General features: G+C 44.8%; 1 protein-coding gene across 2 annotated transcripts in view; it reads right to left on the reverse strand.

Moving 5' to 3' along the window:
- SEPHS1 (selenophosphate synthetase 1) overlaps positions 1-27,489 on the reverse strand; it is a 118,157-nt gene that overhangs the window by 40,415 nt on the left and 50,253 nt on the right. For both annotated transcript variants that reach the window (XM_082257138.1, XM_082257137.1), the window contains exon 4: positions 16,197-16,304. In XM_082257138.1, coding sequence (XP_082113264.1) covers positions 16,197-16,304 — 108 coding nt within the window. The remainder of the gene's footprint in view (positions 1-16,196; positions 16,305-27,489) is intronic.

The raw sequence follows: 27,489 nt of genomic DNA on the forward strand, positions 1-27,489 counted from the left end.
AGAAATGGATGCTTTATGCTGAAAAGCCTAAGAAACACCAACAGGTCTGGAAGAATGGGCCCCAATATGGAAGGGGGATCCCTTTAATTGTGGGTATAAGCCTTTGAAATGAGCTGTCTGAGCCTAGCAATAAGGGAAACTGAATCAGGATGTCCTTTCTTGGGAATCTCAGAGGAGACAAAGATGGACTTTTTTTCTGGCTAAAAATGGGCCAACTAGGTAGACCTTAACTGCTCTGACCACATCAAAGGTCAAGTGGAGTAAAGTCTCTTTGGCATGCTTTGGGGAAAGGGAGGATAATATCCTCATTGAGGTGAAAGGATGAGTCCATCTTGGGAAAAAGAAGGATCTGGGTCTCAGAACCATCTGGTTTATATGCATGTTATGAAAATACAACAGAAAACTCAGGAGATATACCTGAAGGAGGTAATGACCACCAAAAAGGCTACCATACTGGCAAGATCCCCCAATGGGATATCCTTAAATTGGTTTCAACTGAGGTTTTTGAAGAACCAAAAATACTAGATTCGGATCTGTGGGAGGATCAAAGAAGGGTACTAATAAAAGCAACTCCCTGTACATAAGCTCTTGACAGGAGCGTTTGAAGTCAAACATTTCTGGAATAGAATGGATAAAGCAGAAACCTGTCCTCTTAAAATACTAAGAATTAGATGCTGGTCCAGGCCAGACTGGAGGAAGGCTAGGATAGGAGAGATATAGAATATTCCCGGGGACTGAGATGCCTAGTTTCACACCAACCAAAACATGCCTTCCAGGTGCAGTGGTATTTCCCAACGAAAGGTACGTTTTCCTTGCCTTGAGTAAGGTGGGAATATGAGGTCAGAAATCCCCCCCCCCCCCCAATCTTTTAGGACCTGGGTTTTAACAACTATATTGTTAAAGCCAGTAACTATGAAGCAGAATGGAACAGCCTTGTGGCAGTAGATCATGCCTGTTTGGAAGAGACCAAGGCTCATCTGCCAGGAGTCTGTGTCCATGAACAAAGTTCTCCTGGGCCAATATAGGCCAATGAGGATCACCGGAATCTGTTCTTCCTCTATCCTGCAAAATAGTTGAGAAAGAATCCTCGCTGAGGGTGAATGCATATACCAGTAGGGATGTTGACCAAGTAATCACAAGGGTATCCACCGTGAGTGCCAGGGAATTCCCTGGACATGGTCACAAACTAGCCTAGTTTTGTCAAATCTAGAGGTCCTAATGCCCACATATAGGTGTTTGCACTCATTTGCAGCGGTGAAGGACAACCTGACCACCTTGATGGTCAATAAAATGATGACCAGTCTTTTACAAGACTCTTCACACCAAGTTCCATAAAGGTAAACTCCAACTTCCTTTTCACTAGAAGTGAATGGAAAGATCAATCTCAGCATAGATCATACCTCTGCACCATGTTGCTATGTTGTCTGCAGATCTCCAAATATCCTGGGTTTAGTTGTGGTTTTATACCTTGTGAAACTGCATATCCTACTATAGACTGTGCCCCTTCCACAGCCACTTCCTGCAGCAGCTAGAGCCTAACACACACCCCTCTGTAGTCGTTCAGACAAATTTTGTAACATTCTTTACAGCTCTGATGGTAGGTAGGATAAAATACAACTTAGCATTTAACCGCTCCCAGTAACACGTAGAGGAAGAGTCCAAACTTCCCAAGTCTCGCCTCACAGATCACATTCTTTAAAAAGGAAAGCCCTTCATATACACACATACACAGCCAGCTGGGAAAGCTAGCTGAGCGGATTCCTGGAGGGATTGAATAGATCGTCCGTGTTCACACTAGCACCGCATGAGTCACGTGACTTCCAGCGCAGCATGATGCACATTGCTACACATTTTCAAAATACATGGCAAAGCATGCCTTTTCTTGTGGATTGCTTTGCATTTGGAAACACTCAGATGCAAACAAATGGTAATGCAAGTGCACTGCACATACATTTTCTTGCGGGTTGCTGTGCATTCGGAAAAGAGCAGATGCGAACTAATGGTATCGCTAGCACAATGCGCATTGCTGATTGTTTTTAAAAACCATGGCATGGTATGCATTTTCTTGTGCGTTCGGAATTGCACATATGCAAATGAATGGTAACGCAAGCACGCAGTGCATTTTCTTGTGGATTGCCGTTCGTTTGGAAGCAGGCAGATGTGAACGAATGGTAACGCAAACGTGTTGCGCATTGCCACGCACACGGCAAAGAATGCATTTTGCTGCGCATTTTAGAAGCGCACAGCAAAATGTGTGTTTTCTGTGACGGTTGCCATGCATTCAGAGACATGCAAATGCGAACCCAGGCTAAAATTGCACCATGAGAGCAATGCGTAGAGCATGGCATAGCCATGCATTTTCTATACGGGTTGCGTGAGCAAGCACGCATGAGTGTCCTCTTAGCAAGCGGCAGCGGGGGAAGATGAAGATCGGGGTTGCGCTCTGCAAAAACCATTAGACACAGCAGGAAAGTATAACAAGTTTGTTATTTTTAGAAAAAATTTAAAAAAAAAATGGTTTTTATGATCATTTTAACTTTCTGACTAAAATTCCACTTCCTGCTTGTTCCCGATTCACTGCAGAGAGCAATGGGAGTGTAGGTGGGGATAATACAAATCCATTCCTCTCCTTTCACCATGCATATGAGGGCCAAGAAAGACCCAGAGTAAGGCTGGCCATACACGGTTCGAATCTCGGCCAGTTTAGCAGAAACTAGTTGAGATTCAAACCGTTAAGGTTTGAATCTCAACTTGAGATTCAAGTGAATCAGGCAGCCTGAATGTACCAAGTTGATTTAACTTGGGTACAACCAGCCTGCCCGATTCGCTTGCGATTATCGCACGCGGCTGCTATAGCCGTTACCGATAATCACTGTCTTCTCCTGGCAGGGACGGCTTCCCCCGCCCTTTGTTGCCCCCTGCTGGGAAAAGACAATGGCTCAGCAGGAGGGATTCCCGCAGCCACACTGTGTTGATGGGGGAACCAAGCAAATTTCACTTAGAAATGCACTCGGTGTATGGCCAGCCTAACCCTTAGACCCACCCACATCAACTCTTGCAGCTAGTACAAGCGACTCCCATAGCCTGCCTGAAACTACAGAGGCTCAAAGAATCATGGGACATGTAGTATCAGGACTGGAAAAGCTTTATAAACTAAATTAGGTAGGTTACACATAAACTGACACTGGGGCTGTCATTTACATGCACAATGCATCTATTTTGGGGATGAAAAACTGGAGTTCTTAAAAGTCTGGGAACCCAGGTGGTCTTAGGCCTTCCCCACCTTCCATCCAAGCAGTCTGGGCAATTTTTAACTACTCTCCCTGATGCCTAAGCCTGTAGGACCCTTAGAAGAGGTACACACAATGAAATTATCGGACGAATGATCCTCCGTATTTTTTGCATGCTAGTCTCATATCAAAAATTAAGAGAGTTTACTAAAGAAACGTAAATTCTCGTACGACAGAATAAAAATTCAGAAGTGATGCAACGTGTTGTAGTGGATTCGTATTGTATTTTTTTCGAATGACAACTGCACTGATGATGAAAATCATACAATCTGGTATCATACGAGAAAAATTTTCGTGCTTGTCCCATTGGATAATTTTGCATAAATTGTCACGATCGGGTCTTGAAAGCTGTGTACCAATGATCAGATTATAGTAAGACTGTTTCATAAGCAGTATTTACTGATCGGGTGTATGGGCCATTACCTGACCTTTCCTCCACCTCTCCTTTTCTCCTCCCTTTTCTTTTCGGAGATTAGCATGGCCTGTTGCAGGTGACCCAGCGTGTAGCCAAAGGTCTACATGCGCTCATTGTCCAAACTGGGGTGCCCACTGGATCTCGATTATTAAGCCTGTTGCCCAGCCCAGTTGATCAAAATTTTCCACAAGAATAAATCCCAGGAAAAAAAAGGGGGGGGGCTATGGAATTTGGAACCACAGGTCCCAGCGGGGAACCAAGTCCTTACTCCTAAACACAAGTCAGAAGAACTAGCTTGCCTATAAAAAAAGAGGGTGTTTTATATACCAGTGGGGACTTCCCACAGGCAGTGCTGTGTTCTTTTCTGCCTAATGCCCTAACTCCTGCAAGCGGCGGTCAATAAAATTTAGATTCTGCCATACATTCAGTCCTGATGGCAACAGTCATCTGGGCAAATAGAGAGAGTAAGTCTTGCTAGTTGGAACACAACTGTATTTAAGAAAGCTGTACTTTTAAGTTTTATTTGCATAGAACAAATCGTATAACCTTACAAACTCGAATACAAGGCTTTTGCATTTTGAAACAAAGTTGAGTGCCATGGAACAGCCATTTAAAAAAGGTATGGAAATTTCCCTGGCAGGAAGTATTCTGTTGACCTAATCAAAGTATCTAGATCATTTCAAGTAACATATAAAATCAACTCATTGATTTACAGCATTAGTTCCACATACTGCAGCAAATCTGCTTGATGACCCATTCACCGCCTACGCAGTTTCTGAAGGCAGAACCTCAGGAACATACATGCTATTGGAGATGGTTTACATCATTGCCCTGCACTGCAGTGCATTTTTTATACCACATGTAGTGTTTTTGGCATTCATTTTCAGAGTCACTAGAATGAATGGAATCTTGTAAAACCGCAGGTATCAGGCATCTCTGCATCATGAAATACTACTTTTAAAAGAAACTTGAACTAAGCAACGATGGAGGCATCCATTACTAAAGTCTCCTAAAAATGCTAGTTGCCTATTTGTTATAGTCAATCCATTCTTTTAGTACTTAAGGGTTACTGACTCACAAGTATGCAGATCACAAGTTTTCACTTCAATTGCTGCATTCTTTGTAAGGTCAATAGCTTCTGAAGCCATCATAAAATCCTTCTGGCTTCTGTGGACATCAATTTTGCAAGGTGAGCGTCTGAACTGTCAGCAATATCCTGCAAAAAACACTTTCTGGTTTTCCATGGCGGCAAGAGGAGGTTGAAGCCCAGTACTTCCTATTTGCCCAAGGTCTGTTTTTCCTTCACCCAATCTAGGACACTGTTTTTCCATCTCTCTCTGTCTGTCTACAGTTCAACCAAACTGAATTTTTCTCAATTTTCTGGATGTGGTTTGGATTTGTACAAGCCTCTTGAAAACTTTTTTTTTTTAAATAGAGACCAATTCAGTTTTTAGCATGCTGGATGGTGCCTAAAAAAGGTGCACCAGCTTATTGTTCCAACATTTGTAGGTGGCTCACCAAAGAGTATCATCCACAATTATTGTCTCAAGGACCATGTCCCACCTTTCCCTGTCAAGGCTTTCTGGCATCAAGCCACTGTTTTCCCAGACTTGTAAAGCTGCCACCTGGACTTCTGGTTACACATTTCCCCAGGGATACTGCAACCATATCTGATGCCAACTTCAGGCATAAGATTCTTCAGTTGGCTCTGAGCTACAGGCAGTCCCCAGTTTTTTTGTGTTCTTTTCCTGGGCCTGAATAGAAGCCGAGTGTCACAGAGAGCATGTCAATTTATCACAGTGGTTTAGTGGTAAGCACATTACTTTTTGCTTTGTTGTTACTGTGTTATATTTGTAGTGTTGGGCCCCCCTTCCATGCCTCAGTTGGACTGGTTTTGAAAAGGGATGCACCGAAATGAAAATTTTGGACCGAAACCGAAAATGCAGGATGCCCTTGGCCGAAAACCGAAACCGAAAATTACTTTTTCCCCAAAAAATGTTTAAAATGGATAGAACAGGGGCATACACCAAAAACAGGCAGCGACGTACACCTGTCGCTGCCACCCTGTCACAGTATATGTACTGTGACGGGTTGGCAAGAGGTTAATTTAATTACCAATGGTACTTGTATTATGCAGCATGAGGGGTTAATGTATTGTCACTGCAGGTCACTCATCTATTAGTGACCAACCAGTGGCAGGTAATTAACCCCTTTGTGCTGCATTAGTGCAACCAGTATCTGTGCAACCAGTGTTAATTAACACTGATACTGGTTGCACTAATGCAGCACAAAAGGGTTAATTACCTGCCACTGGTCGGTCACTAATAGATGAGTGACCAGCAGTGACAATACATTAACCCCCTCATGCTGCATAATACTAATATCATTGGTAAGCTGCCTCAGCTCCCCCCCCCCCCCCATCTCCCCCCCACCCCCACTGCCTCAGCGTCCCCCTCCTCGGGTGTCCTGCATTCAAAAGTCCCGCCTCTGGCCGGCGGCACCGCCTCTCAATGACGTCCCTACTACGATCTGTGCATTATGAATGGACATACCAGGCGGGGGGGCGGGGCGAGCGGCCGCTATAGATAGAACTAATGTGATCCTTCACTGTCAGCTCAGCACGTCTATTTGTGAATGAGAACAGAACTGACCTGACACCGGGCGGGGGGGCGGGGGGAGCGGCCGCTATAGAGAGAACTAATGTGAGCCATCCCTGTCAGCTCAGCACGACTATGTGTGAATGAGAACAGAACTGAGCTGAGCTGACACCGGGCGGAGCGGCCGCTATTAGCTGTAACTATGTGAGAGCTTCACTTCCTTGTCAGCGGAGATACATGCCTGTCAGGGAAGTGAAGCTCTCACATAGTTACAGCGCTAATAGCGCCACAAATGCATGGTCCAGACTAGGGATCGACCAATGATCGGCAACACCGATATATCGAGGGCCGATATGCACTTTCCCTGATATATCGTAATCGGCCCTGGAGGTTACCGATATTGCGCTTGGCGCACTGCACACGTTCTGCCTTCAAAGACCGCCTCCCATGCCATTCTCCGGCACGCTGCACACGTTCTGCCTTCTAAGACCCCCTTCCCATGCCTTGGACAGCCTCGTGTGCAGCCAGCTGCAGTCCGGTCACGGTGCCAGCCAGCCACCCACAGGCCCTGGCCTCAGCCACCCACCTGGGTGCCAGCCAGCCACAGCAGGGTGCCAGCCATCGACCCACAACAGGGTTCCAGCAAGCCAGCCACCCACAGGGTGACACCAAGCCAACCACCCACCACAGTGTTCCAGCAAGCCAGCCACCCACAATAGGCCAGGGTGAGTGACACCAAGCCAGCCACCCACCACAGGGTGGCACCAAGCCATCCACCCACCACAGTGTTCGAGCAAGCCAGCCACCCACAACAGGCCAGGGTGAGGGACACCAAGCCAGCCACCCACAACAGGGTGACACCAAGCCAGCCACCCACAACAGGCCAGGGTGAGTGACACCAAGCCAGCCACCCACCCACAACAGGTTGACATTAAAAACCATCAACCCACCACAGGGTGACACCAAGCAATCCACCCACCACAGGGTGACATCAAGCAATCCACCCACCAAAGGGTGACATCAAGCCAGCCACCCACCACAGGGTGACACCAAGCCACCCACCACAGGGTGACACCAAGCCAGCCAGCCATCCACAACAGGGTGACACCAAGCCATTCACCCACCAGTGTTCCAGCAAGCCAGCCACCCACCACAGGGTGTCACCAAGCCAGCCACCCACCACAGGGTGTCACCAAGCCAGCCACCCACACACAGTGTTCCAGCAGGCCAGCCACCCACCACAGGGTGACACCAAGCCAGCCACCCACCCACCACAGGGTGACACCAAGCCAGCCACCCACCCACCCACCACAGGGTGACACCAAGCCAGCCACCCAACACAGGGTGACACCAAGCCAGCCACCCAACACAGGGTGACACCAAGCCAGCCACGCACCACAGGGTGACACCAAGCCAGCCACCCACCACAGGGTGACACCAAGCCAGCCACCCAAACAGTGTTCCAGCAAGCCAGTCAGCCATCGACCCACCACAGGGTGACACCAAGCCACCCACGCACCACAGGGTGACACCAAGCCATCCACCCACCACAGGGTGACACCAAGCCAGCCACCAACCCACCTTAGTGTTCCAGCAAGCCAGCCACCCACAACAGGGTGACACCAAGCCAGCCACCCACCACAGTGTTCCAGCAAGCCAGCCACCCACAACAACAGGGTGACACCAAGCCATCCACCTACCACAGTGTTCCAGCAAGCCAGTCCATGTAAGTAGAAAAGAAAGTGGAACTTCCAGACCCAGGAGCTTGGAAACTTTGAGTTTTATTCTTCAAATCAAAAAGGTACAACATCAGACAGGAACACAAGACACACTGGACAGCAGACAAGGGTTCCAGCAAGTCAGCCACCCACCACAGTGTTCCAGCAAGCCAGCCATCCACAACAGACCAGGGTGAGTGACACCAAGCCACCCACAACAGGGTGTCACCAAGCCAGCCACCCACCCACCACAGGGTGACACCAAGCCAGCCACCCACCACAGGGTGACACCAAGCCAGCCACCCACACACAGTGTTCCAGCAAGCCATCCACCCACCACAGGGTGAGACCAAGCCAGCCACCCATCACAGGGTGACACCAAGGCAGCCACCCACCACAGGGTGACACCAAGGCAGCCACCCACCACAGGGTGACACCAAGGCAGCCACCCACCACAGGGTGACACCAAGGCAGCCACCCAGCACAGGGTGACACCAAGCCAGCCACCCACCACAGGGTGACACCAAGGCAGCCACCCACCACAGGGTGACACCAAGGCAGCCACCCACCACAGGGTGACACCAAGGCAGCCACCCACAACAGGGTGACACCAAGGCAGCCACCCACAACAGGGTGACACCAAGCCATCCACCTACCACAGTGTTCCAGCAAGCCAGTCCATGTAAGTAGAAAAGAAAGTGGAACTTCCAGACCCAGGAGCTTGGAAACTGAGTTTTATTCTTCAAATCAAAAAGGTACAACATCAGACAGGAACACAAGACACACTGGACAGCAGACAAGGGTTCCAGCAAGTCAGCCACCCACCACAGTGTTCCAGCAAGCCAGCCATCCACAACAGACCAGGGTGAGTGACACCAAGCCAGCCACCCACAACAGGGTGTCACCAAGCCAGCCACCCACCCACCACAGGGTGACACCAAGCCAGCCAGCCACCCACCACAGGGTGACACCAAGCCAGCCACCCACACACAGTGTTCCAGCAAGCCATCCACCCACCACAGGGTGAGACCAAGCCAGCCACCCATCACAGGGTGACACCAAGGCAGCCACCCACCACAGGGTGACACCAAGCCAGCCACCCACCACAGGGTGACACCAAGGCAGCCACCCACCACAGGGTGACACCAAGGCAGCCACCCAGCACAGGGTGACACCAAGCCAGCCACCCACCACAGGGTGACACCAAGGCAGCCACCCACCACAGGGTGACACCAAGGCAGCCACCCACCACAGTGTTCCAGCAAGCCAGCCACCCACAACAGGCCAGGGTGAGTGACACCAAGCCATCCACCCACCACAGGGTGGCACCAAGCCATCCACCCACCACAGTGTTCCAGCAAGCCAGCCACCCACAACAGGCCAGGGTGAGGGACACCAAGCCAGCCTCCCACAACAGGGTGACACCAAACCATCCACCCACCACAGGGTGACACCAAGCCAGCCACACACAAGTGTACCAAGTGAGCATGTTAATGAAGTGGCAGCATTATATGAAAAAAAACAGAAGCCCTTTAACCAGTGAACATGAACATGCTGAAATGTTAGGTTTTCTGCAGTATAATATTGTTCTACTTAACTGGGAGTATTTAAAAATGTAGTAGTACTAGTGTCCACTCCAATCCACTGTCAAGCTTTTGTCTAGATTTTTTTCTAGAAGTTTTGCACTGACTGCAGTATTTGTAGTGAGTGCAATACTGCAGCAGTAGTCCACTGACTCCAGTCCAATCCACTGTCTTGCGGTTGTCTAGCTTTTTTCTAGCAGCTTTGTACTGACTGCATTAGTGATTTAAAATCATTGCAGTAAGTGCACTACTGCAGCGGTAGTCCACTGACTCCAATCCACTGTCTAGCTGTTTTTCTAGCTTTTGTTCTAGCAGTTTTGCACTGACTGCACTGCAGTAGTGATTTAAAATGATTGCAGTGAGTGAGTGCACTACTGCAGCAGTTTATGCATCAACAATCAGATGATGTGAATTTCTGATGTCCCTGCAAGTGCAGTTTTCCTATCAGTTTTCATGCAGTTAAGGTGTGAAGAACGAGCACTCAATGTTAAAAATGTCAAAAAATACACATTAACATGTTCAGTAACAGATTTGTGTGGAAATTTGTGTTTATTTTGCAAAACTGTAAATGTTCAAAATATTGGCGCATTTTGGCCGATACCGATATGCATTGGCCAAAATAACGTTTTTTTCGTTGCGGATACCGATATCAGTCAATCACTAGTCCAGATCCAGCTGCAGAAAGGAAGGATTATGTCCCGCAGAGAAACTCCTGGGGTGTAAGCCTCAACAAATTTTCAACTTTGCCCCACGCAGACTTTCTAGCTTTTAGCATCAATGGAATCATAGAATCAGAGATACCCCCACTTCTCAAAACCTGGGCTTCAACAGTAATGCCATTAAAGCCAGTGATCATGAAGCAGATGGCAAATTGATCCTTGGGACAGAAGATGCTGACAAGCCCCTGCCAGGAGTCTTACCCCCTAGTGGTACACCGACCTGGTATCTGAAGTTTCTTCTGCGGAACTAACACTCTGGCCCGAGCTGTGTCGAGGACTAGAGCCAGATATTCTAAAATGAGCCAGCCATGTTGTCAATTAGAGCCCAAACCGACTGTTTCCTTGAAAGGTTATTGTGTCAGTGTTTCTACGCCTTTTTTTTTTTTTTTTTGTTTTCCTCAGACGTGTCACCCTTTAAAAAGTATGCAAAAGCTTGAGGCACCCTAGTAAAAAACAGAGGTTACTTATCAATGGGAAACCTGAGCCTAGGATGATGCACTCAACCACCTTAATCAATTTAAATTCTTATCAGAAGCCCCCCCCCCCCCCCCCCACATCACAGGTCCTCATCACACAGTGCTCTCTTCACATCACAACCCTACCTTTTGGCTCCAGAAGCGGGCAGAGGGCAGGAGATGAAGCAGGTTTGTAGGTACCAAGACATTCATCCTCTCCCGAGTGCTGGGGATGGCCCTGCATGCCAACTGCCCTGAATCAGTGTAATGAGATGCCATGGTGCAGGTGGGCCAACCACTAACACCATAGAAATGAATGACATTGTGTGTCTTTGCCTTAGAGCGTTGTTAGTCATTTTCTTGCTAGCGGCCGGCCTGCACCATGGCAACCAATGATGTTGAGCCAGGGTAAACTCACACCATCGCATCGCTAAGCTCACAGCACCGTAGGGGAACACAGACACCCTGGTTGAGAAACACTGATCTAAGTAACCCACAACTGGGATGTCCCAAAATTGCAGCAGAACTAGTAATGGGTCCAGCACCTTAGTGAATACTTTAGGTGCAGATGATAGGCCGAAGGACAGGGCCACAAACTGGTAGTTCAGAGGCGCCTCAACAAAGCTCCTAAATAACTGATGCACTGGGGAAAATGGGGAAATGTAGGTAAGCATTTTTGATTTGTCCACAGAAGCAAGAAAAGTGAAGGGAGGTGTTGTCAGATTTGATAGATTCCATTAAGAATTTCTGGACCCCATAATCTGTGATTTGAAACACAAATGGGGCAAATACTATCTTTGGGTCTGAGAACTGTAAACTGACAGGAGTAAAACCCCAAGAATGCTTGATTGACATGTGCTAATCTGTGCAGAAATAGAGGAAGGTTGGAGGTGAGAAACTGATGAGGAGGCAGCAGCAAACCTCTACGGTCTCCAAAAACTCCATGGCATTCAAGGAACAATGTCCTTAAGCTCTTCACAACATCGTTAAGGATGCTACTCCTTTAAAAAGCACCCATGTTCCTGAACATAAAAAAGACCAAGGAATAGACTGCAAAGTTTTTGTCCTCTCTGAATGTTAAGAAATATCCCTTTATACCAGGTTTCCACAGTACAGCACTTTACCAAAGTACTAAGACACATGCAGTGAGATGGGAGGCATCCAGCAAACTTTCACAGCTGAAATTTAAACAGGATAAGTTCACTTAAAAAAAAAAACAAAAACACTTTTTTGCAGGTAAAAAATGTGCAGTTCCTATTTTTTTTTCAGGGCCTGTAATGAATTGCACCAGTGATCAGCAGATTGCTGATGCCATGCAGGTCTCCTGCAGACCTGTCCGTGCATTTGCTTGAAGCTAATACATTCTGACAGGAAGAATCAATGAACTACTACAGCGCTATGGTAGTTCATTGAAAACTGCAAGCTGACAGCTGTTAAGGATGTCGGATCTTCAAGTTCATTCACACACAAAGCTCTGTGTATGAATGACATGGCCATGTGGGCGGAGTCCTTCATGGACACGCTTTTTCAAAAAGTGACAGCTAGTACAGGGAACTTCTCCCCATACTGCTGCCACAGGGAGAAAGTGCAGTGGGCGGTGGCTGCAGCAGTAGGAACAAGTTACATGTTCCAACCTAAAAAAAGGTTGGAACATGAAACATGTTCCCAAAGGTGAACTCATCTTTTAAAGCTACACAAATCTGCTCCCCGTGTTTTATAAGCAAGCAATCAACCGCAGCAGTTGTTCGATCTCTTAAGGTATTCCGAGCAGTGAGACATGATTTGAGAAAGTAAGGTGACAGCCAGTATTGGATGAAGGGCAGGGCTCACCAGCGAAAATAGAGTTCTAGAAAGGGCTTCCAACCACTTATCGTTTGAGCCCTAAGGACAAACGCATTCTCTACCAAGTGCTTTGTTAATGAACGTGTGGGCTCACAGTAAGAGGCAAGACTTCAAATAGTCACAAAACCTAAAGGGGAGGGTGGGATGGGTGTGGTTGACCAAAATCACTGGAAACAGGCAGCAGGAACAGAATCAAAGTGAAGTTCCACATGAACTGCAAAAGCAGCAGTGGAGAGATACTTCATCAACACTGTATGGCGACTAACACAAGCGGCATTTCACTTGGTGGGTGACGCCAACGCTCAGTTCCACAGCGTTAACCATTCTATGGTAAAACCAGGAGGAATGGGGAACAATATTGCCCAGTGACCTAAGCGAGTGAGTGTTCAGAGGCAGGTCACGTTCTGAGACAAAACCTGGACCTAGAAAGCATTTTGCAGATAACTTTTACCAGAGTCAGGAAAAGTATTCCAAGCAAATGCCAGTACCCAAAAGTCATTTCCAGAAAACACTGTCAACATAACCCAAAAGCCAGGCTGGTGATGACCATGCCAGATAGCTGCAATCAGAGAGTTAACCCTAGCAGCGATGTAGCAAAGTCAAAACTGAAAAAGAAGAGGAAAAAAAGAAAACAGGAAAAAGGACTCTGCTGGTAGGAGGGTTTATCCTGGGCTGTCTTACAGTATTATATTTTTTATTTTTGGCCAGCATCCAATTTTCCTGAAAGTGGGAGTATAACCCAAAGGTCAAAACTGCCTTTGTCTCTCAATGGAGAAGAAAGAAAAAAAGTTTACCACTTTTTGTGTAAATGAGGTTACATGTACATAAACGTTTCAAGGGTGTACAACCTTTAAAGAATGGAGAGTGATTTCTTTTCTTTTTAATTTATGACCTTGAGTGAAGATTTAGAAAATTTATTAATGAACGAACAGGCCAGGCATTTATTCCAAGAATAAGCTATATTTCAGATTCCAAGTTTTATTTGGCAAAAGCTTTTGGAATTGTAAGACATGTACAAATTAGTGTATTGTTATATATGCATTACTATATAGCTAGCGATGATATATAGGTAGCTGCATTATGAAATTCGTCGACATTAAACAAAAATAGAAGGTTAAAATGGGTTTGAAAACTTTTACTTATTCCAGTTTTCCTAACTCAATCCTGTCACTAGAGACCCCTAACACAACATATTCTCCAGCTTAAACTCCTGCTGTATGTATGGAACAAATAACAGCTTTGATTCTGTGCAGGCAGCCAAAAAAACAAACTAGTTTGTGGTCTCTGGTACTTAGAGTTTTAGAAACTGGGGGAGATTTACAAAGGAACATGCAGTATACTTAAAGTGATTGTAAAGCTTTACATTTTTTTTATTTAAAATAATAAACATGTCATACTTAGCTGCTCTGCTCTAGGAAGCTCTTCTTCTCTGTCCCTCCGCTGGCACTCCGGGCTCCTCCCACTTGTCAGGTGCCCCCACAGCAAGCAGCTTGCTATGGGCGCACCCGAGCCGCTGCTCTGTGTGTCCATTCACACACAGAGCAGCAGTTTGACCCGCCCCCTATGTCTCCTGATTGGTTTACTGGCTGTGATGGACTGCCAATAGCCAATCAGGAGTGCGAGTCCCTGGACTGCCAATAGCCAATCAGGAATGCGAGTCCCTGGATATGCAAGGCTCTCATGGACATCACTGGATAGAGAGGGGGCTCAGGTAAGTATTAGGGGGGACTGTTGCACACAGGTTTTTTATCTTTGTGCTTACGAAGGTAAAAAACCTGGAGCCTCTACAGCCACTTGAATACATCATGAAGTATAATTTTAAATACAAGCAGTGTAAGCAACTGAATCTGATTTGGCATCAACCTCTCGCAGTGCCTGTACAACAGAGCTTGGGGCAAAGAGGGGAGGGGGCTTCGACTAAGTTTTCCTTTTTTTTCACAACCACTTTAATGTGCACAATTTTCAAATTCATACATAATGTTCAAAAATTAGTTTTCTATAATAAATTAAATTCGTTTTCTATAATAAATATGCAATCTTTAAGCAAATTATTCATTTACAGAACAAGTAATTTAAATGCGACCCAAGCAAAGAAATTGGAGGCTGGTATAAAAATATAGTTAAAAGACTTAGGCTTCATGTACACTAGCCTATCCTGACCGTGGGAAACCCCAAACCGCCTTTTTACGACAATTTGCGTTTTACCGCGGCCGGCGGTCAAAATGTTCCTATCCTGAACGTGATTCTCTCGCATTCAGGAGAGGGAGGATTAACCTCACCTAAATGCAGCAGCTCCTAAACTCTGCTAAAAGTCTATGTGTACATTGACACATAGGCTTTTATTGGGTTTAGTTTAGGAGCTTTGGGGGGGGGGGGGGGGGGGAAGTTTCGTTTAGGAGCTGCTAGTGTACATGAAGCCTAAATTTATTTTTTTTTAACTTTGATTTTACTTGATACAAGCCTCCAGTAATCGCCAGAACAACAGTACTAAGATTAGGATAGGTAAAGTCCGTGTTGTGAGCCAATCAGCACTTATTGCTTTGCACACTGGTATAGCAACTGATTTACAAAGTAGGCAAGAGAGAGCAAAGTGTCTCCATCCACCAAGCTGGAGTGGATCTATGAAAAAATGTACACAGATACAGTATGTTTTTTTATAGGTCACGACTGCATTAGGCTCCATGTACAAGGGACGCTGGAAATGGCCGTTTAGGAGCAGTTGGGCGTTTTTTTCAGAAGCCCCTGAACCCGCCTACACTTTATCTTATCTGTCCATGTACACCAGGTCGTTTACAGTCATTTGCAGGCAGTTGCGTTCAGGGACTGTTTTTAGAACGCAATTATTTGCGTTCGAACGGGTGTTTCCCGGCGTTTCAAACGTCTGAACGCGTCTGAACGCGATGACCCGCGTTTAGCGTTCGCGTTTTTCCATTTTAATGGGGAATCATTTTTTTGACCTCTAGGAACGCTTCTAAACGCAAACGCCCGCTAAACGCGGGTACAAACGCGACGAACGGACGTTTCAAACGTCCTAAAAATTCCAGCATTCAAAAGGGACTTTTAACAACGTCCCGTGTACATGGAGCCTTACAGTGTGCAGTTTAACAAAACAGGGCTTAGGTTACTAAAAAGGGTACAGTTGACATACTTAAAAAAACAAGTGCGCAAAAGGGACATAAGTGTTGTGCAAATTAAATCCTCACCTGCGCGTTTTTCCCACGCATACAAAAGTACTGGTACTGCAGAAATTACAAGCATAATGGGCAGTAACTTGTTCATTTATTGCTGGGCTCATATGAATAGCATAGTATTTCTACCATTTGTTGCTAGAAAAAAAAGCAGCACCTATTGTTTTCTTTATATTACTTTTTAGGCAGGATTTCCTTCTGTGCCCACATTATTGGAAAAGGGATGGAGTTTACTGTTGCTAGGAGTCCTGCATATTGATGAAATATTGAACGGTATTCGTGGTACTTAACATTTACCATGTTTCTGCAAAAGGTTTCATGCATGAGAATCAAATATGGTTTTCAACAGTATTTGCTTAGATTGTGTACTTACGCATTATATTACCTACCCGATCAGTCAGTTTATTACTGACACCAAGAAGCATAAGCATGTTGTCACATTCAGTGACTCCCATTGCATATAGGTCACTTAATACATTTGCACATGCTATCCGTCCCTGGAAAAGATAGACAAAAATATGTAGATGATCTTTTCAATTCAATGTGTTTATTGGTTTTACAATGTGTTTAACAAATAACAGATTGTATAAGTATATTTATGGAAGATAAATCAGCTTGTGAAACATGAGCTCAATAAACAGAACAAGAACATTATTCAAGATTGCTGGAAGAAAGAGAACACGGAGGGTTAATTGCCACATTATCAGAGGCCAATAAAGAATGGAACATAAACTGTAAACAACATGAGTAATAATGTACGGACTGTACTGTAAAATTAAAGCAAAGAAAGAGGAAAAAAAAAAGAAAGAAAAGTAAGAGGAAAGTAAGGGAGGAAGAAGAGGCACGACATGGGGAGGCCACACACCGTCAGTGCTTATTAGAATATAGGCCCACTTTAGACAGTGATATTTGAATGGCGGTATGTGACCCAAGGGTCCCAGATTTTGCAGAATATGGCATGGGTATTTGTGAAAAAAAAAAAAACATCAGTTCAGGGTCTTACTTCAGAGAAGTGGGTAAATTGTTTATTCAATGCCCTGGCTATTGGCAATTTAGAAGTCAGTAAGATGAAATAGAGGAGCTTAAACTGTTTTTAGTAACACCCGGAGATTTAAACAGTGTAAAAGTGCTAGCCATGGGTCCCTGGAGAAGCAAATTCTTAGAAACATGCAAAAAAAGAGAGAAAACTTTGGACCAGAAGCAACCCAACATCGGGCAGGTCCACCATATATGGAGGAAATCTCCAGTGACCTGAAAAAACATTAACCCAAATGTCCAGAGAACATGTGGGCTAATTTAGGGAGTACAAAATAGACCAACTCGAGGGAGGTGACATTACCAGTGTAAGCAGCAATAGAAAAAACACATATCTAGCCAGTTTTTGGGCCCTCAAGTCCTCTTCCCACCTTGTTACATAGGCATGTGTGGAAGGAGAAAGTAGTCCATTAAGTTGAGAATAGACTGTAGAAATAGGTTTGGTGCCAGGGGGGTAGAGTGGTAAGTGTGTTCAAAAATAGCTACTGTTGTCTTTATGCCAGAGGTGCGATATACGGTAACCCTGCACCTTAGTTGGTGTACCAGAACAGCTCCTAAGAGGAAGCCCCACATCAATCTTCAAGGATCGCCCAAGATGAACCCTCTCTCTCTAAGGAAGTAGATCGTGGTAAATTTATGTGAGATCCAACAAAATAAGGAAGTCATGGAATCCAAGCTTGGTAGAAAAAGAGGTTACTCGTAATGGGGAGGAGTAATAGAAGTTGCAGGGAAAGTAATTTGCTAGGAGTATTTAAGGGAGCCCCGGACTTAAGGTATGATTCAATAAATAGCTATTGGGTGGGTTAGAATTAGGGGGGACCATGGTAGTGATTTTAAAATGTATGGGGGCAATGGGATCAGCTTTCAATTCTACCCACAAAGCGGCCTCATGGCCTGTTTTAAAAGCGACTAGAAGTGCGATTCAGGCAGCTTGGTAATATTTTAGGAAGTTGGGAATGTCAAGGCTCCTGTGTCGTCTGAGGATGTACATAGTGTGTTTGGGGATTCTAGGGTTAGGATTATGCCAGATAAAAGGACATAACATTTTATGGTGAAGGAAGATACTGTGATTGGGAGAGGGCAGAAGAGATATTGTTGTTTTGTAGAACAGCCATTTTAATTGACTTATTGCCCCCCATCCAAAAAAGGGGGTGTTGGGACTAGAAGGAAATTCAAGTTTTGAGACTGCAAATCGTTGGAATGTAATTAGAGTATCAATCAGAAAAATGAGGTGTTAAGTGAATGCCAAGATTTTCTAGGCTTTTATCAATACAGGAAAATTTGAAGGAGGGCTGTGAGGGTGGCAGTTGGTAAGAAGACATTGAGAGCCACCGATTTGTCCTCGTTTTTGCAGAAGATTGGAAATTCAGGCAAATGAATACAAGATAGACAGCGGGGATTCAGTAGGAAAATAGTGAATGGCATTGTAAAGTCAATAGAATGTCATCAGCAGAAAAGGTTGGCCTTATAAGAGCGACGGCCTATGGATACACCATGAATGTTAGGGTTGGGGTAATTCTAATAAGGAAAGCTAAAGGCTTGAGAGCAAAAATAAATAGGATTGGGGAAAGAGGGCATCCCTGGTGGGTTCCCTTTTCAAAAGGGAAGTGGGGGGAATAAGAATTCAGGTATTTGATGCAAGCCGACGGGTCACTTTAGGCAAGAAATTAAACTGTTCCCGAAGCCCCATTTGCGTAGTACGAGATGGCATCAAAAGCCTTATGAATATTAAAGGGACAAGAGCAGGGTTTGCAATTAGTTACGGTGAAGTAAATGCATCACATGGATTACCCTATGGGTGTTTTTAAGAGTCCTTAAGAAGCAAAACAGTAAGAAAGGAGGAGCTCAGCCTGGTGGTCAATACCTTAGCCAACAACTTGATATCGATGAGGAGTAGGGGTATATAGCGAAACATTTGAGGGTCCAAGTGATCCTTACTTGGTTTAGATATATGAGCTCTGAGCGAGAGCAGATGTAATTCTTGGTGTGACTTTAGATGATTACATAGATTGGTCAAATGTGGGGTTAGGATGTTTGCATAGGTTTTGCAATAAAGGGCTGTAAAAAGCCATCAGGCCCCAGGGCTTTCGATAGTTTGAGGCATTCAATGGCTGAGAGAACTTCGAGAGTAGAGACATCTGTATTCATCTTGTCCCTCATTTCCTTGGTGAGGGAAGGGAGGGAGACTTCCACCAGGATTTGGTCAACTAAAGAGGTGCAAAAATGTGGATTTTTTTTTTGTAGAGATTGGTTAGGATGGAGCTTAAGCGCATAACTACCATTTGGGGTCCATTGTAATAGTGCAATATCAAAGTCTAACTGCATGAAAAACAAAAGAGGGCGCACTGGCCTAGTGCATTATCCTACAGATAGTTTATTACAAATCAATACTCACAAATCATGCAAGTTCACAGCACATCAAGCCACTAGCTCGTGGCACAGTGGTAAATTTGACTGGAGTGTTTCAACGCCAAAGAGACGCTGTCTAGTATTTAAATTGGCTTGCGTGTTCCGAGGATGGATCCTATTTATTTCGTTCTGAAGAAGAGAGTTGAAATGCATAAGCCAATTTCAATTCTAGATGGTGTCTCTTTGGTGTTGGAACACTCGGAGTCAAGCTTACCACTGTGCCACCAGTTAGTGGCTTGATGTACCGTAAACTTGCATGGTTTGTGAGTACATTTTTATTAATTAATTTGCAATAATGTATCTGTGGGATAATGCACTAGACCAGTGCACCCTTTTTTTTGTTTATATTGCAGTTGCTCTTCGGACCACCCCAGTCCTCAGAAGGCAGCAAGGCCTGTTTTATTTCCTGGTAGTACACCTGTGAACTTGCCCCTAGTCCTAGTCATGTGCAGGAGGTGTTAAAATGTTATAGCAAAGTCTAAGTCTGATAGAAGTGGAACTTTTCAGACAGCGTTTAAAAGTTTAGCAACCATCTGGGGATTTTCCCAGACACAAGCCTAGACAAATCTACTACTCTTTCTACAGGAGACTTTATTTGCGGCTAGGAAGCTAATCGCTAGACAATGGATGCGTAACGACCCTCCTCTGCTCGCAGACTGGGTAAGGGACCTCCATACCATATAGGAAGCTGGTCTACACTCATAGAGGTTGCCCTACAAAGTTTCATAAAGTCTGGGACAGATGGCTACAGGCCCCGGAGACATACAATTAGCTGCATACTCTGCACATATGGTCTAGGCGTTTAGACTATGTCATTTAGGCATCTTGGTGCATAGTAGTCCTTTCATTTATTGGGTCCAAGTATTGCCTTCACACTGTCATTGTGATGCCTTTGTAGTTGGATATGTGACTTCATGTTACCTGGTTTAATACTCCCATTTTGTATATGCTTCAAGTTTTTGTACTTCTGTTTCATCCGATTTCAAAAAAGAAAAACGTTTTTTGGAAGAAAAAGTTTAGCAACCATGGAACCTGGCTTATTTGCTTTAGCATAGAAGTCTTGTTTTGCCCTCTGTAGCTGCTTCCCTGCTTTGTCATTGAGTAACATATTGAGCCCCACTCTAGTGGAGTTTGCTTGTTTGCGGAGGGACGGGTGATCTTTCTATTTACATTTCAGATGGGCCATAAAAAGCTAAAGCGGAGATATCGCTTTCCTGCTCCTTTTTGAGATGGGAGCCCAGTTGGATGACGGAGATAGGGAATGTCGCTTTATGTGCTTCCCACAGTGAAATAGGGGATGACACGTATAATGGGATTTTTGTACTTACCATAAAATTAATTTCTCTTTCGTTCGACGGACACAGCGCTCCATAAATCATAACTAGTGGGTTATATTGCCTCCTCCAGGAGTAGGACTAGGCAGAACAAAAAAACACCTGGCTACGTTCAAAGGGCAGTCCTCAGCTGGTATATAACCCCCCTCTCTGCTCTAGGTAATCAGTTTAGTATCAAGCAGTATTAGAAGTATCAGAACTCCATAGAGGGGTGGGTGCTGTGTCTGTCGAACTCAGAAATGGATTTTACGGTAAGTATAAAAATCTCATTTTCTCTTTCGTTCATCGACGGACACAGCGCTCCATAAATCATAACTAGTGGGATGTCCAAAAGCAGTCCCAAAAGGAAAATGAGGGGTGGGGAAAATAACACAAGGCTAAACAAAAGAGCCCTTAACCAGGACAAAGGAGCCACATCTGAAAAATAAAGGTTTCAAGAAAAAACACCCATTTAAGAGGGAACAGCCCCTCTTTAAACAGCAGCCTGCAACACTTTGCGGCCAAAAGAAGCATCCGCAGATGCCAAAGTATCTACCTTATAGAAATTTGCGAAGGTATGCAATGACAACTAAGTGGCCGCCTTGCAAACTTGCGATATTAAAGCATGACGACGGAAGGCCCAAGAAGCACTCAGAGCCCGAGTAGAATGCGCTGTGACAGGGAAGGATGGAACCTGACCTTTAATGGAAAAGGCCTGAGACACAGTCTGTCGGATTCATCTGGAGATGGTATCCGAAGAAGAGGCCAGCCCTTTTCTTGGTCCGTCCTTAACCACAAAAAGAGTCTGACCTCCGAAAAGACTCAGTAGCTGCCGGATACACCCGAATCACATCCAAGGTATGCAAAGCAAAATTACCTTGGGATGAGCCGGCATGGGACAAGGAAGGCAACAATGTCCTCATTCAAATGGAAGTCAAAGACAACTTTGGAGAGGAAGCCCCTAGAGACGTTTACAGCCACCAGGATGATTGGAAGATCCTCACTCTTGATTCCTCGCAGAACTGCTGAAGAAGCCTTAGCCAAGGATGATAATGGCCTTACAGTGGCCCTTGGGACTCCTGCGGCATCTGTCAGAGGACCCCTTGACCTCGTCACAAACTTCAGAATCCTCCTGTGGAGCCGAACCTGCAAAAGGAGCTGCATGCAAGACTATGCAAACAGAACTATCTTGAAGATGGATACCACCAGACTCAGAACCTATATGCCAAATGGGAGAGAGAACTACTGTATCTGTGTGACAGCAGCCGGTGAAGCAGAGCAAGGACCACCCTGGTCAGAAATCAAATCAGACCTAGGTAAATCAATTCCCTGGACAGGGATAGGGGGGACCTTAGGAATTTCAGACATCACCTGAAACTTTGCAGGAATGAAATCCACACAAGGAGACTCAGGACCTAAAAAATCTGAATAGGATGAGCTTTGTTCCCCTTTCTGGGTACCCCTAAAAGAAATATTTCACGGATCTCCTTGACGCTCCCCAAAGAAGTCCACGGGCCAGAAACCAGCGAAGATGTCCCCCCAACCCAATAATAGGGGAGGGCAGACCTTCATGCTGAAGGAGTCTTGTCTGCTAGTCCTAGAAAGCTAGCTCTAGGCTTACCAGGTTTGCTTGGAACCTCCTGGGGAAGATTTAAAAGATCCATTTCTTGGAAGCTTGGTCTGCAGACCAATTCTTAAGCCACTCAACGCACCTAATCACCACAGCTCAAAAAAAGTTTGGACAGCACAGGAGCTGTATCCAAAGCTGCATCACAAATAAACTGCAGCCCATGGACCAACTGGTTCGCTAATTCAACATAAGCAGTAGGGACCTGCTCACCTCCCCCCCCCCCCCCCAGGCCCTGGCACAAAAGCTTGGCCTATTCAGTTAGGGTCTGAGGCACCAGGGCTGAAGCAAAGACTGGCCACAATGCTGAACCAGCCATAGTAAACATGCTGCGTTCATATGTCCTGGGCACAGGAAGAGAAAACTAAGTAGGAAGGGGGAAAATGGCTACTATCAGCTACAAACACTGAAGCATGCGGCCAGGAGTTTTCCTGCACCCTGTGCAAGGGGACACCCCCCCCCCCCCCCTGAGAGTAGGACACACTTTCAGGGGAGACTCTGCACCTGTCTCTGCACTGGGACCCCTCTGCACTATACCCACACTGCAAACAGCAGGGCATACACCTAGGGTTCTCCTACACTGGGACCCCTCCAAACTACTAGGGTATGACACACACTATCCCAGGACCCTTACAGAGTGGGGATAGTGTGGGAGACCCCAGGGGTCTCTGCTGCATTCTCTGCCCTGTGACCCCCACCAGACTCTAGGTCCAGACAGGAGGAAAAGGGAGTGGGAAGCCCAGCTCATTCAGGGTTTTAGGGATGGTCCAACCATCCCTGGAGTTAACCTGTGTCCACCCCATAGAAAACCACCAAAAGGGGAGAGGGTGGACTATACTTACCCTTCCATGGTGCGGGTAACACTCCAGACAGAACTTCTCACCACCAAAGTAGTGGAGCTGTCGCCCAAGGGACCACTGCGACTCAGATCCAAGCCGGTTGCGGTTGCATGCGACCCTGCGAGACACTTAACTCTCGGGTCAGCCTCTGCCCGTAAGACTGTCGTGGCCGACCTAGCGCGTAGCTGTGGTCTACACAGGCTCCCTGGCTGGGCTGGGGGAACCACTGGATCTAGATTATTCAGCCCGGCAGTTGGTTGTAGATCTCCCGAGAGAGAGAAAAACAAAAAAAAAAAAAGATGTAAGGAAGGAGAAAATTGCTAGGACCAGAGATCCCAGCCAGGAGCCTAGGGGGTCCTTACTTCTGACTAGACAGATTAAAACTGATTGCCTAGAGCAGAGAGGGGGGTTGTATACCAGCTGACGGCCCAGGTGTTTTTTGTTCTGCCTAGTCCTACTCCTGGAGGAGGCAATATAACCCAGTAGTTACGATTTATAGATTGCAGTGTCCGTCGAATGAAAGAGAAATGATCTTTTGAAGTATACACATTATCTTGCATGTACAAGGCACAGCTTTCCAATAATGGGAAGAGCAATGATACAATTTAAGATTAGATTTTAAAAAAGATCCTATTAGAATAGATATACAAGAGCTAATGCTGCCTTTTGAATGGTGCAGGTTCTGAAACATGACTCCCATCCTTGCTTTGCTATTTTGTGAATCATTGGTCAAGAAGATATACAAGTTGTGGCTGCATTCCTTTTCCAGCTGACTTACTAAATAGTGCAAGAAAGGATTATGATGATCATTCCAGAAATTGCACCTTTAACAAGTCAACAAGAGCTCCAATATTTCTATCCCAAAAAGGCCTGCTTAATGCATTTTTCGGGGGGAAAAAAATGGCTGTTGATGAAGCCATTTAGATTTCTGGCCCATATTAATGAGAACCTGACTAAAATTTTAAAGGTTTTACAAGTACTACCTAAAATCAAACACCACAAGATCAGTTTTGTAAGTAAGACCCCCCTTTTTTTTTTTTTTGTAAAGGGCTTGACTTTAGGATTACGTCCTGCCATCTCCTATTCCCCTGACAAACGAGAATGCCCTTACTGGCTACTAAAGCATTCTCATTTGAAAACAGAATGGTAAAAGATGGAGTTTAGCCTGAAATCAGGCTCGTAATACAGGCATTATCGGTCTGCTCAGACTTTTACTTATGAAGGTTTACCAGGCCCCAAACCCTGTCACCATACCATTAATTTAAAAAAACAATTTTACGAAGACTATATGTGCATTTATGTGCAAAACCTCATTGTGCAGACAACCAAAAACCCAGAGACTGCTGCTGGGCGCCATTGGATGTGGTTTTAGTATACAGTATTTCCCAACGCCCTTTTCTCCAATGCTACATAAAGGAGTGTTATGAGGAGGTGAAGGGAGAGGTGGGAGCTTAGCTAGCATATCACTTCTGGTGATATCGGTAAAAAGGACAAAGAGAGGGTGAATCTCTGTAATGGGAACAGATGGCAATAAAACCCTGACAGGTGTTCCAATTTCTTTCCACTCCAAAACTAAAAGAAAAAAGCTTTGCCTTTAGTTATACCTAACTCCTCTGAAATAGCTAAACTAGCAAGCAAGTTCAGAGGCACATTGCAAGTGGATAAAAAGAAATAAAATAGTTTAATGGACAGGGAAAACGCTGCAAGTAAGCAATTAAAATACTTTTATTTTTCTGTCCTTTTACACAATAAGTGGGTGACAGAGTATCTTTAAAACAGATGGCATCTGTACTTTAAGCAAATGTAATGCCTGAGAGAAGACAAGGTTTTATTACCAAAATTAAATTTTATTTTTTAATTTTCAGTAAAACAGCTTTTCAAATGGAAATCTGCCATCTATTTCACACAATTTTCACAAATTTCAGATGTTCCTCAGAATAAAATTGATGACAATGATAGAAGTTGTATGAAATACACTGATCTATGGAACCACTGTAAAGTAATTTTTTATCCAATTACCAGAAGACCTAAACTGCTAACAACAGTCATATGGGAAGTTGTAGAAATAGTATGAACAAAATGTTTTTAGATTATAGTCCCAAGGAAGTTAATCTTACAGGAGTCGGATTTTAGACATGCAAATTAAAAAAAAAGGAATTATCTGGGGGCCAGAAGCCTTTTACTGAAAAAGGTATAGTATTTCAGTCTTTTTGTGTAAAAAAAGTATACAAAAAAGTACCCTTGTGGCAATATATATTTTATACATTATAAATTATTTTTTTAATTTCATTTTTTTTTTATATTCCAACATATTTTAGGTTTAATATAGTATTTACTAAGGTCATAACTAAAATTTCTTCTTGCATTTTCCTGGAAACAACCCGTTCAGAGAGTTTAAAAGAAGTATGGGATTTGTTTTCAAAAATCATACTTACCTCAAGCATCAGTCCCTCGCCGGCGCTATGACTAAGGATCGGTCATCAAACACCGCAGATCGCCTGGTTCTCAGAGCTACCTGAACAGAGAGCTGGTGACTGTCCGTCGCCACTGTCTGCTCTACCCCCTGCCCCCCCCCCGCTCACTAGAGCGCTGGGCTGTGAAGGAGGCGGGAGCGGGTGGCTCAGGTGCTCAACAGCTCGCTGAGAGGCCGAGCAGGCTGTCGGTCCAGGCGTTTGGGTGGATCCCAACCATAGGGTAGCGATTTTTCCCCATGCCTGGACCGGCTCTTGATGTCAGCCCACTGTCTGCTGAAAACAGGTGATCCATAGGTAGTACATCCAAAGAGTTTTGGCTGTACTTCCGCTTTAATAGCTCAAGCTGATATTTTACACATATAAAATGAAGGAGTCAGGGCAGTTACTTACAGTCGATATAAAAAGTCTACACAGCCGTTAAAATGTCAGGTCTATGTGACGTAAACAAATAAGACAAAGATAAAGCTTTTCAGAACTTCTTTCCACCTTTAATGTGACCTATAAACAGTACAACTCAATTGAAAAACAAACTGAATTTTTTTTTGGGGGGGGGGGGTGTAGCCGTGTTCAGAATTAAGCAATTACATTAAAATGTATGTTAAATAGGAGTCAGTGCACAACTGCCATCATTTAAAGTGCCTCTGATTAACCCCAAACAAACAAAGTTCAGCTATTCTAGTAGGTCTTTCCTGACATTTTCTTAGTCTCATCCTACAGCAAAAGCTATGGTCCGAGAGAGACTCCAAAGCATCAGAGGGATCTCATTGTTAAAAGGTGTCAGTCAGGAGAAGAGTACAAAAAATTCCAAGGCATTCGATATACAATGGAACACAGTCATCATCAAGTGGAGAAAATATGGCACAACAGTGACATTGCCAAGAACTGGACGTCCCTCCAATATTGATGAAAAGACGAGATGAAAAACAACCGGTCAGGGAGGCTGCCAAGAGGCCTACAGCAACATTAAAAGAGCTACAGGAATATCTGGCAAATACTGGCTGTGTGGTACATGTGACAACAATCTCCCATATTCTTCATATGTCTGGGCCATGGGGTAGAGTGGCAAGACGTAAGCGTTTTCTTACGAAGAAAAACATTCAAGCCCATTCAAAAACACACCTGAAGGCTCCCAAAAGCAAGTGGGAAAATGTGTTATGGTCTGATGAAACCAAGGTTGAACTTTATGGCCATAATTCCAAAAGATACGTTTGGCGCAAAAACACCACTGCACATCATTAAAAGAACACCATATCCACAGTGAAGCATGGAGGTGGCAGCATCATGCTTTGGGGCTGTTTTTTCTTTAGCTGGATCAGGGGGTTTTAGTCAAGGTAATTATGAACAAGTTTCAAATACCAGTCAATATTGGCACAAAACCTTCAGGCTTCTGCTAGAAAGCTGAACATGAGGAAGAACTTCATCTTTCAGCATGACAACAACCTAATAATTACATCCAAAGCAACAAAGGAATGGCTTCACTAGAAGATTCAAGTTTTGGAATAGCCAAGCCAGAGCCCAGACACAAATTCGATTGAAAATCTGTGGGGTGATCTGAAGAGGGCTGTGCACAGGAGATGCCCTTGAAATCTGACAGATTAGGAGTGTTTTTGCAAACAGTGGGCAAATATTGCCAAGTCAAGATGTGTCATGCTGATAGACTCATACCCATAAAGACCCAAAAATACTGATTGCTGTAATAAAATCAAAAGGTGCTTCAACAAAGTATTATTTTAAGGGTGTGCACACGTATGCAACCATATTGTTTTATATTTTTTACTACCCTTCACCTAAAAGTTTGTTCTTTGTTTCTAAGTGTTACATTTTTTAGGTCACATTAATGTAATTAAAGTTCTGAAATGATTTAGCTTTGTCTCATTTTTTGTTACATCACAGAAACCGAACATTTTAATAGGAGTGTGTAGACTTTTTATATCCACTGTGTCCCTTCGCTCCCTTTTCTCCACAGGCAACAAAGATTGTTCTAG

This window comes from Pelophylax lessonae (genome assembly GCF_965119305.1).
Source record: "Pelophylax lessonae genome assembly, chromosome: 4".
Taxonomy (NCBI): domain Eukaryota; kingdom Metazoa; phylum Chordata; class Amphibia; order Anura; family Ranidae; genus Pelophylax; species Pelophylax lessonae.